We start from the raw sequence: 17779 nt of genomic DNA on the forward strand, positions 1-17779 counted from the left end.
ACACCTAAGAATAATTGTGTGTTAATTACTGAGTTCAACCAATAGTACTAGAACAACAACAACAACAACAAATACTAAAAAGGATAAAGTATTACATTGTACATCTAAAGTCAGGACAGGAGCTGATCAGTTCATTGTTGCTTATAGTGTCCATTTCACTTAACAGGTTTCCCCTTTGGCACTCAGTTGTCACCGATCAGGGAAAACAAATGATATTTTTCTCTTTGGGACTGGCTTAATTCACTCAGCATGATGTTTTCCAGATTGCTCCATCTTGTTGCAAATGACTGGGTTTCGTTGTTTCTTACTGCTGTATAGTATTCTATGGAGTACATGTCCCATAATTTCTTTATCCAGTCTACTGTTGATGGGCATTTGGGTTGGTTCCATGTCTTAGCTATTGTGAATTGAGCTGCAATAAACATTAATGTGCAGATGGCTTTTTTATTTGCCAAATTAATTTCCTTTGGGTAAATTCCAAGGAGTGGGATGGCTGGGTTGTATGGTAGGGTTATGTTCAGGTTTCTGAGGAATCTCCAGACAGACTTCCATAGTGGCTTAACCAGTTTGCATTCCCACCAACAGTGGGTTAGAGTCCCTTTTTCCCCACATCTTTGCCAGCATCTATTGTTGGTAGATTTCTGAATGTGAGCCATTCTCACCGGGGTGAGATGGAACCTCATTGTGGTTTTGATTTGCATTTCTCTGATTGCTAGTGATCTTGAACATTTTTTCATGTGTCTGTTGGCCATTTGGATTTCCTCTTTCGAAAAATGTCTATTGAGGTCCTTGGCCCATCTCTTAAGTGGGTTGTTTGTTTTGTTGTTGTGGATTTTCTTGATTTCTTTGTAGATTCTGGTTATCAATCCTTTATCTGTAGTATCGTTTGCGAATATTTTTTCCCATTCTGTTGGTTGCCTCTTCACTTTCCTGACTGTTTCTTTTGAAGTACAGAAACTTCTCAATTTGATGCAATCCCAAATGTTAATTTTGGTTTTGACTGCCTGTGCTGTTGGAGTATTTTCCAGGAAGTCTTTGCCTGTGCCTATATCTTGCAGGGTTTCTCCAATGCTCTCTAATAATTTGATGGTTTCGGGTCGTAGATTTAAGTCTTTAATCCACGTTGAGTGAATTTTTGTGTAAGGTGATAAGTATGGGTCTTGCTTCAAGCTTCTGCATGTGGAAATCCAATTTTCCCAGCACCATTTATTGAATAGACTGTCCTTATTCCGGGGATTAGATTTGGATCTTTGGTCAAATATAAGTTGGCTGTAGATGTTTGGATTGATTTCTGGTGTTTCTATTCTGTTCCATTGGTCTATCCATCTGTTTCTGTACCAGTACCATGCTGTTTTGATAACTACTGCCCTGTAGTATGTCCTAAAATCAGGTATTGTGATGCCTCCGGCTTTGTTTTTGTTGTACAGGATTGCTTTGGCTATTCGAGGTCTTCTGTGTCTCCATATGAATTTCAGCATCATTTTTTCTAGATCTGAGAAGAAGGTCTTCGGGATCTTGATGGGTATTGCATTGAATGTATAAATTGCTTTTGGGAGAATAGACATTTTGATGATATTGATTCTTCCAATCCATGAGCATGGAAGATTTCTCCATTTTTTGGTATCCTCTTCTATTTCTTTCTGTAAGGTTTTGTAGTTTTCATCGTAGAGATCTTTAACGTCTTTGGTTAAGTTTATTCCAAGGTATTTGATTGTTTTTGTAGCTATTGTGAATGGGATTGATTTTAGAAGTTCTTCCTCAGCCATGGCATTGCCTGTGTATACAAAGGATGTTGATTTTTGTGGATTGATTTTATATCCTGCTACTTTGCCAAACTCTTCGATGAGTTCCAGCAGTCTCTTAGTAGAGTTCTTTGGGTCCCCTAAATAAAGAATCATATCATCTGCAAAGAGGGATAGTTTGAGTTCGTCCTTCCCGATTTGTATCCCTTTAATTTCTTTTTCTTGCCTAATAGCTCTGGCCAGAACTTACAGAACTATATTGAATAGCAGTGGTGAGAGAGGGCATCCCTGTCTGGTACCAGATTTCAGTGGAAATGCTTCCAACTTTTCCCCATTCAATAGGATGTTGGCCGTGGGTTTTTCATATATTGCTTTGATTGTATTAAGGAATGTTCCTTCCATACCCAGTTTGCTTAGAGTTTTCATCATGAAAGGGTGTTGTATTTTATCAAATGCTTTCTCTGCGTCTATTGAGAGAATCATATGGTTTTTCTTCTGCAGTCTGTTAATGTAGTGTATTACGTTGATTGTTTTGCGAATGTTGAACCATCCCTGCATACCGGGGATGAATCCCACTTGGTCTGGGTGGATGATCTTTCTGATGTGTTGTTGCATTCTATTGGCCAGAATTTTATTGAGGATTTTTGCATCTATGTTCATCAGGGATATTGGTCTGTAATTCTCTTTCAATGTTGCGTCTCTTTCTGGCTTAGGAATTAAGGTGATGGTGGCTTCATAGAAAGAATTTGGGAGGATTCCCTCTTTTTCGATTGCTCTGAATAGTTTGAGAAGAATTGGAGTTAGTTCTTCTCTAAATATCTGGTAGAACTCAGCAGTGAATCCATCTGGTCCTGGGCTTTTCTTTGTTGGGAGGGCCTTTATTACTGTTTCAATTTCTGTGTCAGTTATTGGTCTGTTTAGGTTTTCTATGTCTTCCTGGCTCAATTTAGGGAGGTTGTATGTGTCCAAGAATCTGTCCATTTCTGATAGATTTCCCTGTTTCTGGCATACAAGTCCTTGTAGTAATTTCTGATGATTCTTTTTATTTCTGTGGCGTCTGTTGTTACGTTTCCCATTTCATCTCTGATCCTATTGATTTGGGTCTTTTCTCTTCTTTTTTTAGTTAGTTGGGCTAATGGGGTGTCAATTTTGTTTATTTTTTCAAAAAACCAGCTCCTCGTTTGGCTGATTTTTTGTAATGTTTTTTTGGATTCAATCCTGTTGATTTCTTCTCTGATTTTAATTATTTCTCTTCTCCTACTGGGTTTGGGTTTGGTTTGCTGCAGATTTTCTAGATCCTTGAGATGACTTGAAAGCTCATCTATTTGGTGCCTTTCCAATTTCTTGATGTAGGCACCTATTGATATAAACTTTCCTCTTAACACTGCTTTTGTTGTATCCCATAGGTTTTGGTATGTTGTGCTGTTATCCTCATTTACTTCCAGAAAATTTTTGATTTCTCTTTTAATTTCTTCTATGACCCATTGTTCATTCAGGAGCATGTTGTTCAATCTCCATGTGTTTGCACGTGCTCTAGGGATTCCTGAGTTGCCAATTTCCAATTTCATTCCTTTGTGGTCTGAGAAGCTGCATGGTATGATTCTAATTCTTTTGAATTTGCTGAGACTTGCTTTATGGCCTAGTATGTGGTCAATCCTAGAGAGGGTTCCATGTACTGCTGAGAAGAATGTAAAGTCCTTAGATGTAGGATGAAATGTTCTGTAGATATCTGTTAGATCCATTTGGGCTATAGTGTCATTTAAATCTACTGTCTCCTTGTTGATCTTCTGTCCTGTTGATCTGTCTATCTCTGAGAGTGGAGTATTGAAGTCCCCCAGTACTATTGTATTGGGGTCTAAGTCTCCCTTTAAGTCCCTTAACAAGTCTTTTAAATAAGCTGGTGCCCTGTAATTAGGTGCATATACGTTGATAATCGTTATATCTTCCTGTTGAATGGATCCCTTAATCATTATATAGTGCCCCTCTTTGTCTCTCCTAACAGTTTTTGTGGTAAAGTTTATGTTGTCCGATATTAATATGGCTACGCCTGCTCTCTTTTCATTTCTGTTGGCGTGGTATATCTTTTTCCAGCCTTTCACTCTCAGCTTCTATGGATCATTGTTGGATAGATGGGTTTCTTGTAAGCAGCAAAAGGATGGGTTTTGTTCCTTAACCCAATCAGCCAATCGGTGTCTTTTAACTGGACAGTTCAGGCCATTAACATTCAATGTGACTATTGAGAAGGAGTAACTTTGCCCTGCCATTTGCCAAAGATATTTTCTAGTATCTGGTTTGAGATTCCTGTGATCTTTTGCTCTGAGGTTTCCTTCCTTTACCTTCTTTCATATTGGTGACCGTGTTTCTGTGTTTCTGTATGTAACACATCTTTAAGCATCTTTTGCAGGGCTGGACGAGTGGCGACAAATTCTTTCAATTTCTGTTTGCTGTGAAAGGTCTTAATTTCACCTTCATTCACAAATGAGAGCTTTGCAGGATATAATATTCTGGGCTGGCAGTTTTTCTCTCTTTGTACCTGGGCTATATCTCGCCATTCTCTCCTGGCTTGTAGGGTTTCTGATGAGAAATCAGCTGTAAGTCTAATTGGAGATCCTCTGAGAGTAATCTGGCGTTTCTCTCTTGCACATTTTAGGATCTTTTCTTTGTGTTTCACTGTGGTGAGTTTGATTACGACGTGTCGTGGTGTGGATCTCTTTTGATCATGTTTATTAGGGGTTCTCTGAGCTTCCTGTACTAGGATGTCTCTGTCCTTCTCCAAACTTGGGAAATTTTCTGCTAGTATCTCACTAAAAAGGCCTTCTAATCCTTTCTCCCTTTCCATGCCTTCAGGAACTCCTAGAACCCGAATGTTGGTTTTTTTAATAGTATCCTGTAGATTCCTGACAGTATTTTTTAGATTTCTGATTTCTTCTTCTTTTCTTTGACTGTTTCCTTTCCTGTTCTCTTTCTTCTAAGTCTGATATTCTCTCTTCTGCTTCACCCATTCTGTTTTTAAGGCTCTCTAATGTGTTTGCCATTTGATCTATTGAGTTCTTCATTTCATTGTGGTTTTTTGTCACTATCGCAAATTCCTGTTCCACTAGTTTTTTCATTTCATTTTGATTCCTCCTTAATATTTCATTTTCACGGGAGAGATTTTCTATCTTGCCCATGAAGGATTTCTGTAGTTCAAGAATTTGTTTTTGAGAACTTCTTAATGTTCTTATCAATTTTTTGAAATCTGCTTCTTGCATTTCCTCTATTTCTTCATCTTCATAATCTTGCATTGGCGTGTCTTGTTCACTTGGGGGCGTCATAGTGCCTTCCTTGTTCTTGGTACCTCCGCTTCTATGTTTCTTGCTTGGCATGTTAGAGATAATTTGTGGTGTTTTTGTTTTTGTTTTTTTCTCTCGTTATACTATGCCTCTAAGTGAGCTGTCTGCTTTGTTGGAGCCTTAGGGGCTGTGATGGGTGTGGCCAGAGAGCTATGCTTGTTTCTCGAGGTTTAAGGCTGTGTAAAGAGCGACTCTCCCAGATTACTTGCTCCTTGCTGGCTCGCTCTCTCTCTCTCTCTCTTTTTTCTTTTTTTTTTGACTCAGTTGGGAGTGGAGTTGAGGGTAGTTGAAATCTGGCCTCTGTGAGTATTCGTTTGATCTACCCCTGGGACCATACACAGGGTTTATGCAGCCCTCAATGTGTTCTCCAGTTTCACTAAAGATACTGAGTTTGGCTGAGCTTTACATATGTAAAATCGCGGTGCTCTTTGTTTTGCTTGGTGAGTGAAGGGAGAGGCCTCTGTTCCCCCTCCCCCCAATGTCTCGGACTTCTCAGGTCTTTGTCTTACCCTCCTGGGTTCCCGCGCTGGCGAGATTCTGTGGCTCTGGCTCCTCTCCCGCCGCTGCCGCTCGGCTCGTCTCGGTTGGTTTTCCACGCGGTGGGTTCCCTGTAAGTCCTCTGTGTCTCATCCACAAGATCCGGAAGCGTTTCCTTTGCAGTTTTTTTCTTGAGTCTTTTCCTGAGGCTACAGTAATTCCACTTTTATGAAAGTTTATTTTCCCAAACTAAGGCACACGTCCTCACTATCCGCCATCTTGGCTCCGCCTCCAGCTCTGATATAACTTAATCATGTCTGTGTAACTATTCTCTTTTAAGGAATCCATTTTACTCTTTTAACCACCTGTTTGTTGCAACTTATAATAAATTTAAACTATCAGAGTAATCCAAGTTCAAATTGATATTTTAGTTACTGACTCATTTGAATGTTTTTTTTTTTTCTCAGTGTTAAAATATTATCACTGTCAGTCAATCAGGTTACCTTTATACCTTTGATAATGCTATCAATTATTAGCTTGGGACTCCTATGATGTTACATCTCTCCAGAATTCTCTCATGCAAAGGCTTTTGCAAATTTACAATTTTTAGTTTTTACTGGTTACAAAAGCTGTAAATCAATGCTTTTCAAAATTATAACCAATTTTTCTTTCTTTACTTATAACTTCTGTATTGTTACCTTGCTTCTTAATTCTTTTTTGATCAATGATTTAATTCAATAAAACTCAAGGGCAAATTTCCTGGAGGTAGAAAACAGCAAACTCTTTACATTCATAGGGAAGATGAATTGGCATAAAAATTCTGGAAGTTTGGTATCAATATAATTTACACTTTTTCACAAATGGAAGAAATGTTAAAGGTGAGTTATATTTATTCATTATATATTTTTATATATAATATATAATTTAAAATATATATTATACTATATATATATATATATATATATATATATATTTTTACCCCATAGAAATTCTTTCATGAAAACCATGGGTAATAATATACTCACTTTTGATTCATCTAATCCAAGCTTCTTAAGAGACTTTCTGACATACTCCAGAAAGGAAGAACATTTGGAATAAATTTTACCAACATGTTGATCACTGTAAAACAAAATTGAATATATTTTTCAGTTTTTTCCAATTTAAATTACATATGGTTTTATATTTTGCCACTAAATATTTTTAAGTGTCTGCTGAATATATGGTATAAGCTCCCGATGTGATTGAAATATAGTAGTACTTTTGTGAATATTTTTAGGTTGCAAAGCATTCAGATCTACTTTTGAGAATTTTTACAACATACAGCAGTGGTAGGCAACATTATGAAGATAATACTATGAGAAGGATGTCTTAAGTTTGTGGTAAAAAAGCTTAATTTTAAAAATGAATATACAGGTTTTACAAAAGTTTCCACTGTGCTACAAAAGATCCTTTAATTTTATTGGCTGAATATTACTGTGCACATATCACTGCAACACCTGCTAATAGTGGCAATAATTCAACAGTTTTGCAAAGAGAATTTCCTCATGCCAGCCACTGATCAAGTACCATATGCTGAGTTGGGTCTGACTTGATGTCATTTATATGTCATTATAATTTTAAACAATAAAGCATGAGATGGTTTTGAATTTAATGAATATAATACTAGACTACAACATCTCACAATTTTGGTTACATTTTATATATAATGTAAGAATCAAAGGGATTAAAAATAAATCACCACCTATAAATCATCAAAAAACAATGAAGAAAGCCTTACTTTTTGCAGTATAACTAATACCCCTATGACTGATTAGCCATGTCATTCTAACAATTCTTCCTTTGAAACACATCTCCAACTTATTCCTTCAGCCCCATTTCAAGACAGCCACCCCAATTGCACTTCTTATTACCTCATTCATTTCCTGATTATTCAAATGATTTCCTATTTAAGAACTCTAACTTAACCCTCTGTCCTTCATTTTTGTCTGCTTGTTACTTTCTTAGAAGGACAGTTTTGTCACTTTCCTGCTCCAAAACCCTTCAGTAACTCTTCAACTTTTGGGGATAGTTAAATTATCAGGCCCACTATACTCACATTTTCCAATCTCTCATATTCCATTATATTTCAGAATTTATTCTTCCCTCCTTAGATCAATCTATCATTATTTTAGACTGTTCTCTATATTTCTGTTCATGCACACACCTCTTAATGAATTACAAGTTTCCCTTCTCTTTTCTTCAGCTTCAGCTAGTTATACTTCATGATAAAGTTCAAATTTATGTGTTCTTTTGGTAACATCATTAACAATAATCTTTACTAAGTTTGAGATTCTATAACTCTTACCCTTCTTCTATTCATTTGTTATTATTTTTAAAGATTCATTTATTTATTTGAAAGTCAGAGTTACACAGAGAGGAGAGGCAGAGAGAGAGAGAGAGAGAGAGAGAGATTGAGAGAGACACAGAGAGAGAGAGAGAAGCTAGGAGTCAGGAGCTTCTCTCAGGTCTCCCATGTGGGTGCAGGGGCCCAAACACTTGGGCCATCTTCTACTGCCTTCCCAGGCCACAGCAGAGAGCTGGATCAGAAGTGGAGCAGTCGGGACTTGAACCGGCGGGACCCATATGGCATGCCGGCACTGCAGGTGGTGGCCTTACCCGCTATGCCACAGCGCCAGCCCCTCATTTATTATATTTTTATCACTGCCTTGAATTAATAGTTATTTAAATTGGTATAAGTTTTAAGAAAATATAAACTATATTTTCATAGGTTTCTGTATCATTCTCAGATTGCACATACACTTATGCACCTTATGTATAGAAGATATGTTATAAACAGGTGTATCTCATGTATCACAGAATACTGAAATAACTAGATAGTCAGCCAAAGACATCATTTCATATGAACTTCCTGATCCTGACTTCAAAAGAATGTTCAAGTTTTCATTTTGTTTTTAACCCACAAGGACAGACAGGTAGTTAAGTTTCTTCCATGGGCCAGTGGTTCTGGTTCTTATTTTATACTTTTTATAGGCATCACAATAACAGACTTCAAGACATTAGAGGGCAGTTATAATCCAAGCAGCTTGGTATTGGCACAAAAAGAGACATGTGGACCAATGGAACAGATTAAAGACCCCAGAAATTAATTCATGTACTCACAACAAGCTAATCTTTGACAAATGAATTAATATCACTCCCTGGTGGAAGGCCAGTCTCTTCCACCAATGGTGCTGGGAAAATAGGATCTCTGCATGCAGAAATATGAAAAGGACCCCTACTTTACACCCTATTACAAAAATCAACTTATAATGAATCAGGTATCTATACCTAAGACCCAAAACCATCAATTAGTAGAGAAAAACAGATGGATCACTACAAAACACAGGCATAGGCAAAGACTTCTTGAATAAGACCCAAGAAGCACAGGCAACAAAGGCCAAAATAGACAAATGGGATTATATCAAGCCAAGAAGCTTCTGTACAGCAAAGGAAACAATAAAGAAGCGACTGACAAAATGGGGGAAAATATTTGCAAACCATACATCTGATCCAGGATTCACGTTCAGGATATATAAAGAGCCCAAGAAACTCAGTGACGGCCGGCGCCGCAGCTCAATAGGCTAATCCTCCGCCTATGGCGCCGGCACACCGGGTTCTAGTCCCAGTTGGGGCGCCGGATTCAGTCCCGGTTGCTCCTCGTCCAATCCAGTTCTCTGTTGTGGCCTGGGAAGGCAGTGGAGGATGGCCCAAGTGCTTGGGCCCTGCAACCGCATGGGAGACCAGGAGAAACACCTGGCTCCTGGCTTCGGATCAGCGTGGTGCGCCAGCTGCAGCGTGCCAGCTGCAGCGGCCATTGGGGAGTGAACCAATGGAAAAGGAAGACCTTTCTCTCTGTCTCTCTCTCTGTCTCTCTCTCTCTCACTGTCCACTCCGCCTGTCAAAAAAAAAAAAAACACTTAGTGACAACAACAAACAATACAGTTAAGAAATGGGCAAAGGATAGGAACAGATATTTCTTAAATAAAAATAAAATTAAAAATAAGAAATAAAAATGGCTAACAGACACATGAAAACATACTCAAGATCACTAGGCACCAGGGAAATGAAGGTGCAAACCACAACGGAGTTTTACCTCACCCTAGTTAGAAATTAAAAAAAAAAACAAAACAAAAAACAAATGCTTGTGAGGATGTGGGAAAAAAGGTATCCTAATGTACTTTTAGTGGAATATAAATTAATACAACCATTATGGGAGACAGTATGGAGAGTCCTCAGAAATCTGAAAATAGACCTACCATATTGTCCAACCACTCCATTCCTGGGAATTTACCCAAAGGAAATGAAATCAGCATATGCGTTACCTGTATCCCCATGTTTATAGCAGCTCAAACTTAGAATAGCTAAGATATGGAGCCAACCCAGATGCCCATCAATGGATGACCCAATAAAGAAACTGTAGTCTGTAAACACAATGGAATACTACTCAGCCATAAAAACAATGAAATCCTGTCTATCCCAACAAAATGGATGCATTTAGAGACCATTATGCTTAGTGAAATTAGCCAGTCCCCAAAAGACAAATATTATATTTTCTCTGATTTGTGTAACTAATATATAAAGAGTATAGTCAGGTTTAGCTACACAAATAAAAGTAATTTGAAATATATGGAGAGGACTGCAGGAGAAATACATTAAACTGCAAAGTGAATAATAACATAGTAATAGATAACAATGTGTCTTGTCAGTGACTTAAATATTTTGCTGAATTTACTCATTTTTTAAAAAAAATATGTATTTTCATTTTATCTGAAAGGGGGCGGGGGGAGATAAAGGAGAGAGAGAGAGAAATGCCAGAGAGCAGAATCTCTAATCTACCAGTTCACTTCTCAAATGCCTGCAAAAGCTGGGGGCTGGGCCAGGCTGAAACCAGGAACTGGGAGTCAGTTCGGGTCTTCCAAGTGAGTGGCAGGAACCCAAACACTTGAGCCATCACTCGCTGCCTCTCAGGGAGTGCATTAGCATGAAGCTGGAAATTACATGAGAGTTGTAATATGAACTAGGCACTCTGATATCAGGTGCAAGCATTCCAAGCGGCATGGAAGCTACTTTACTAAACACTCATTCCTGCATATATTCATTCCTATGACAACTCCACGTTGTAGGTCCCATTATACCCATTAAAGTACACAGAAGCTAAGTAAACTACCCAGTGTCTGTTTTCAGAATCTGTAAGTAATATAATTAATATTACTATTTTCAGAAAATGTGTAAAACCAGGGATTTGAAAGCCATTTCTTTCAGTCATGTCTTCGGTATCTTCAGTATTTCCTTACTTATTGATCTTTATTTCCATCGTATGAAAAAACTCAAGGTTTTCCTCTATGAAGCAAGCAAAAAACTAAAAAACCTCAAAACAAAATTTCTCATCCATATCCTAAAATTAGTTAATATGGTGTAATATGGTGGGTGTTATATGACCAAAGGATAAAGTAGAGTTGAATCCTATAAATAATATTTAATGTATAAGAAGTCAGGGCCAGTGCTGTGGCTCAGTGGGTTAAGCCACAGCCTGCAGCATTCCCCATGGACATGGTTCGAGTCTCAGCTGCTCCACTTCTGATCCAGCTCCCTGATAACGTGCCTGGGAAAGCAGTAAAGGATGACCCAGGTCTTTGGGTCCTGGCACCCATGTGGGAGACCTAGAAGAAACTCCTAGCTGCTTGTTTCAGCCTGACTTAGCCCAGGTCATTACAGCCATTTGGAAAGTGAATCAGTAGATGGAAGATCTCTCCCTCTTTCTCATTTTCCCTCTGCCCCCATTTCTCTCTCTCCTTCTTTCTTCTGTAACTCTGCCTCTAAAATTAAAAAAAAAAATATCTAATTAAAGAACAAAAAGAAAAACAAATCAAGAATTCAGTAACATTCATTTGGTATGTCATTAAAAGAATTGTAAAATATTTTACTATGTTTTCACACACTTAAGTATTTCATACATTTATATTACCACACTGGGTTGCATATCCAAATCCATATAAATGTACTTCAAAGGAAATGTAAGGAATTTTCAAGGGCAAATTTCACTCCAATATTGCCACTATATATTATGGAGTTCCTATGTGAACTTTCTTACTCATTTGACCAAAAAAATGTTAAATAATGTGCCCAAGACCCTACTATGATGATGCAGAAGATACTGAGATTAGAAACAAGACAGTAGAGCTTTGTGCTTATTTTCTCTCTCCCCACCCCTGGCTAAAATTCATTTTTTCTGTGTTTGAAATGCAGAGTGACAGAGGAAGAGACAGATAAGGCAGTCTTCCATTTCCTGGTTCACTCCACAAATGGCTCCAATGGTCAAGGCTGGGCCATGCCGAAGCTAGGAGTCAGGAATTCCATTCAGGTCTCCCATGTGGGTGCCAGTGGTGAAGCATCTGGGTTATCTTCCGCTGCTTTCCTGGGCACAAAAGCAGACAGGCAGCTGGACTGGAAGCAGAGCAGCCAGGACTCAAATTGGAGCTCTGATATGGGACGCCAGCATCACAAGTAGTGCTGTAACCTACAGTGCCATCATATTGGCCACTGTGCTTATTCTTTTTTTTAATTTAAGATTTTATTATTTATTTATTTATTTATTTGACAGGCAGAGTTACAGACAGTGAGAGAGAGAGAGACAGAGAGAAAGGTTCACCCCCCAAATGAACACAAAGGCGGGAGCTACGCCGATCCAAAGTCAGGAGCCAGGTGCTTCTTCCTGGTCTCCCATGCTGATACAGGGGCCCAAACACTTGGGCCATCCTCCACTGCCCTCCCGGGCCACAGCAGAGAGCTGGACTGGAAGAGGAGCAACTGGGACTAGAACTGGCACCCATATGGGATGCTGGTGCCGCAGGCGGAGGATTAACCTAGTGCGCCATGGCGCAGGCCCCCACTGTGCTTATTCAATTAATGGTAGGGATATTGCTGTCTCTTGTCAAACTTTGGGAGTTTTTAAGATATAAATATGCAACTCGGGCTATTAAAGAGGAAGATATTACATGTAGCTTTCGATTCATTAAGGATTTTTTTTTTCCAAGTACTGTTCCACAATATATGCTGTTTATGGATAGAGAACATTGTTACAGAAAAGTCACAATCTGATTATTCTCTTTTTACAGCTTTTAAACAATATTCTGGGGCTAGATTACTTGGTTCTACACATGTAGTGAGCAAAGAAAACAAAAATCATTTGATTTTTTAATAGATGATCAATAAAATCTGTAAAACCTACAGTATATCAGATACAAGGACTGATGAAAGCTGATACTAGAAAAGAGAAGCCAGATATGGAATACTACTGAGGAGATGGTGAATTCTGGCTACCTCAGAGATGGTAATTTTCAGGAAAGTCTTGAAAAGAGTAAATGAGGCAGGCAGACATCTGGGAAAGATGATCAAATGGAGAAGTGTTTCTATCATTTTCAAGGAATATCAAGGAAATTAGTGTTTCCGGTGCAGGTATAGACAAAGCGAAGAAGAGTAGAAATGAGAGGGAATAGTGCCCTATAATGTAAGGTATTGCAAGACATAGCAAACATACTAGGTTTACTTCTCAGATAAAGAGAAGCCATTGAAATACTGTGAGTTTAAACTATATTAATGGGATCACAGTGGCTACAGGGCAGAGAATAGATTGTGGGGGTGAAAGCAGAAGCAGGAAGATCAATCAGGAAAATATTACAATAATCTAGGTGAGAAATGATGGTGGCTCCTAGTAGGTGTTGGCTTTTCGGATGGTCAAAGTGAAAAAATTTTGATGTATTTGGAAGGGAGAGAAGCTGCTGCAGGACTGGATCTAGGTAGTGAGAGGAACAGAACAGTCAAGAATGCCTTCAGGATTTCTGGCCTGAAAGAATAAGACTGTCATTAACTTGGGATTTATCAGCATATAGGTGATATTTACACCCATGAGATGGCATGGAATCATCTGGGAAGTAACACAGACGAGGCCATTTGGAGGGTGAGCCAACGAAAGGAAGACCTTTCTGTCTAACTCTGCCTGTCCAAAAAAAAAAAAAAAAAAAAAAAAAGAAAGAAGAAAAGAAGAAGAAACATTCTAATAATTAGATGTTTCAAAGAAGAGGAGGAATCAGCAAGCCAAACTGAAAAAGGAGTGAAAGAAAATGGTACTTTGGTCTTTCCCTAGAATATTAAAGAAAGTTTCCATTAAAAGTGGTAAACTGGCTCCAAGATGGCAGGCAAAGTAAGATGAGGGTTGAAAAATGACCATGGATTTTAGCAATGAGCAGTCACTAGTGCCCCTGGGAAAGGTGGTTTGCTGAAGCAATGGAAATAAAATCTCACTGGAATGTGGTTAGCTGAAAATGGGAGAGAATGGCAGCATTTTCAAGAAATTTTGTTGTAAAGAACAGAAACAGCACAGTAGCTGGAAAAGAAATTGGCATGCAAAGAGGATTTTGAGAATATGTGGTCTTAACTACCACAATACAACTTTTTATCTATTAATCTTGAAAAGTGGCCCTCAAGGATCTCAGAATGTGGTAGAGGAATAAGAATGCAATTAATTGTATCATTAGTTCAATAATAGCAGGGAATTACAGCTTATATATGGAGGGAGAAAAGAGGTAGAGGAGGAAGAAAGCTGTTACAGAAGGTTTTTTAAAGATTTCACTTGACAGAGGTCCTGAGAGAAAAGGGTGGTAGAACTTGGGAGAATATTCCAGGTAGACCACAGTTCCAAGAAATTATGAGAGGTGTAAAAACAGTTGAATGGGAAATAAATGAAAGACAGTGTGCATGGGGAGTAGCGTATGGCGCAGGGAATAAAGAATGGGGTGGTGGAATTGGCTGGAATGGATAGTAATTATAGATCAGAAGTGGCATTCATTGAATGTCATAATCAGGATATTTTAGTTCTGGAGTATAAAAATATGATAAAATCTTCAGAAGTTAGAAAAATGACCTAGCTGTTTCCAAAAGAGAAATTATAGGAAGTTAAGAACAGATTAAAACAGGGCTCTGTGTCAGAATAAAACATGGTCAGCATACTAAAAAGGAATTAGTATTCTTTCTTTTAATAAAAGCGAATGCAATAGATCTAATTAGAAGTCTGCTCAATTGAATCTAACACTCCCCACATGCTTTTCCAATAATGTAATTGTAAGAGAATGGTTTACTTGTAGAACTTTCCACAAAACAGTTCTACTGCAGATTTTAGGAGAAGGTGAATTGTGTATACAAAATAAATGAAAACATATTCATGTAGGACAGAATAAGAAGAGACAAAATTCAGTCTCTTACCATAAAATATTTATGACATTAATTATTTTGTGCCTTTTATATGCTAATACTTATTGAAAGACTTATTGGCAACATAAAATCTGGTAAAACTGGTAATCACATTAGGGAAATTACATTTCAGTTTAAAAGATACACAATTCCTAATCTCAATTTGACCAGATACTATGGATTAACAACTAGCTTTAATTTGGTGAGACACTTTTTAAGATCTTGATTTTCTCTTCCCTATTTGATTAGCAAAATCAAAATTTTCCAGATTCCTCCATCTTGTTGTAAATGACCGGATTTCATTGTTTTTGACTGCTGTATAGTATTCTATAGAGTACATGTCCCATTAATTTCTTTATCCAGTCTACTGTTGATGGGCATTTGGGTTGGTTCCAGGTCTTAGCTATTGTGAATTGAGCTGCAATAAACATTAATGTGCAGACGCCTTTTTTGTTTGCCAATTTAATTTTCTTTGAGTAAATTCCAAGGAGTGGGATGGAATTAAATTGGAAACTGCATAGAAAATTAATCAATTTTTAAAAAAATATCATGTAGGATCTCTGTCCTTAATGTGCTATACATTGTGATTAAATGCTATAACTAGTACTCCAACAGTGTTTTTTACTTGGTGTTGCTATGTGAGGGCAAACTGTTGAAATCTTTACTTAATATATACTATACTGATCTTCTGTATATAAAGAGAATTGAAAATGAATCTTGATGTGAATGGAAGGGGAGAGGGAGTGGGAAAGGGGAGGGCTGCGGGTGGGAGGGAAGTTACGGGGGGCAGGGGGAGCCATTGTAACCCATAAGCTGTACTTTGGAAATTTATATTCATTAAATAAAAGTTTAAAAAAAAAGAATTCTAAAATGCCTTTTTTAGAAACTGTACTGGGATATGAGACATATGACTTTCACTGCAATACCTTTTTAAGAAATAATTTAAGAAAAGGAATTTGCTAATCCTGTCACATGGATAATTATTTTGTTAGGTGATGGTAATAAAGCACTTTTTCACTGGAAAAAAAAATTAAACCAGGTAACTCATAATTATAGGTAGCAAAAATTATTTCATATATGGCTTTATAAAATTCTTATGAAAGAATAATAAAGTGAACAAAATGTGTATACTCTATTTTCCCTGCCATAGTTTCAACCGTAAAGAGGATTTTATCTGATGAAATTTCCTTTCTGGAATTTTACTCCTTTTAAAAGTCTCAAGATATAGATTAATTACAAAATAAAAAAAATTTTCTATAAATGATTGCGTTTAACATAAACATTAAGTGTTAAATTATAGTTATGTCAAAATGTCATATTTAAGTCCATGAAAAAGGTTACTTCTAATCTTTGGCTAAGCAGAGACTAACACTGAAGGAAATTTTCAAAATAACGTTCCATGTGTTCTAAAATGGCTTATCACAAAAAGATAATTCTTTCTGTTAAACAAAATATGAAAGAATTAAGTGATCTTAATTCCTATCTTTACTATCCTAGTTTGACAGAGATTCTTATCAAGTAAACTTTGATTTACAATCTTAAAACAAAGAGCCATTAAGGATGGGATTAGTGAAAACAGTTACAGACCATGAATGTGGACCTAGTCCTGGTTCTTTCAGGCTATTAACTTCAGACAAGCTTGTAACTATTGTAATCTGAATTTTTCATCACTATAAAGAAGTGACTATACTAAATATTAGAATATGTTCAATACATGTCTCAAATACACCTGGGTGTACCCTGATAAAATATTAAAATTTTATTTATATTGAATAAGCATTTACAAGCACTATAAATGTGTACTTAAAAGCATTATGAATATTTGTAAGGTATAATGAATATGAATAAAATTAACCCTTGTATGAACCCCAGACTCCAGAAATATATTAGCAGTACACTGACTTCCCACATTCTTTATCTCATCACTGCCAACTTCACAAGTCATCCTTCCAAAGGAAACTATGATACTGAATCTTGAAGTCATTGTTAATTTCTCCTGACTGTTTACAGTTTTCATACTTCTAAATTATTTATTATACATTTTTTATTTCTGAATTATATAAGTGGAACCATCTTATTGGATGGAATTTTCCAGGACTTATTTCATTTAAAATTCCATCCATGGGGCCAGTGTTGTGGTGCTGTGAGTAAAGCTGCCATGTGTGGCATGACATATGGGCGTTGGCTCATGTCTTGGCTGTTCCACTTCTGATCCGGCCCCCTGATTATGGCCTAGGAAAAAAAGCAGAAAATGGTTCAAGTGTTTGGGCCCCTGCCACCCACCTGGGGGATCCAGGTGAAGCTCCTGGATACTGGGTTTGGCCTGCCCTAGCCCTAGCCATTGCAGCCTTCTGAGAAGTGAACCAGTGGATGGAAGATTTCTTCCTCTTTGTTTCTCCCCCTCTCGCTGTAACTCTGACTTCAAATAAAGAAATAAAAACTTAAAACAAAATAAAATTATATCCACAAGATTCATCCACAATGATCCAAGCAGTTATTTCATGCATTTCATTGTGTACCATATTTCACTATATGAACATACTACAATTTATCTATTCTTCTGTTAACAAACTTTGTTTCTATATATTTTTGGTCATAAACATTGCTGTTATTGATCACTACTTAACATTCTATCAAAGCACATATATATGTTCATGGAAAATAATTTTGACATAAAACATCTTTGAAATCCATGAGTAATTTTCTTCATAATATACATTTTCCATCAACTGTCTAAAAGACTTCTGGTACATTTTCAATTTTATTAGAGAATACTAATTTGTTTTCAAAATATTTTTTTTTTCTTGCAGCAGCAACCTGGAAAATTTCAGATACTCTACATTCTCACTAACACTTGATTTTGTCAAATCTTTCCATCTTTGCTAGTCTAATGATTATAATATTTCATAGTGGCTTTATTTTGCATTCTCCTGCTTGTTGACT

General features: G+C 37.2%; 1 protein-coding gene across 3 annotated transcripts in view; it reads right to left on the bottom strand.

Moving 5' to 3' along the window:
• The window catches only part of METTL25 (methyltransferase like 25), a 118779-nt gene that overhangs the window by 17820 nt on the left and 83180 nt on the right, over window positions 1-17779 (bottom strand). For all 3 annotated transcript variants that reach the window (XM_062203153.1, XM_062203155.1, XM_062203154.1), the window contains exon 9: window positions 6577-6670. In XM_062203153.1, coding sequence (XP_062059137.1) covers window positions 6577-6670 — 94 coding nt within the window. The remainder of the gene's footprint in view (window positions 1-6576; window positions 6671-17779) is intronic.

This window comes from Lepus europaeus, chromosome 10, assembly GCF_033115175.1.
Source record: "Lepus europaeus isolate LE1 chromosome 10, mLepTim1.pri, whole genome shotgun sequence".
NCBI classification, from domain to species: Eukaryota; Metazoa; Chordata; class Mammalia; order Lagomorpha; family Leporidae; genus Lepus; species Lepus europaeus.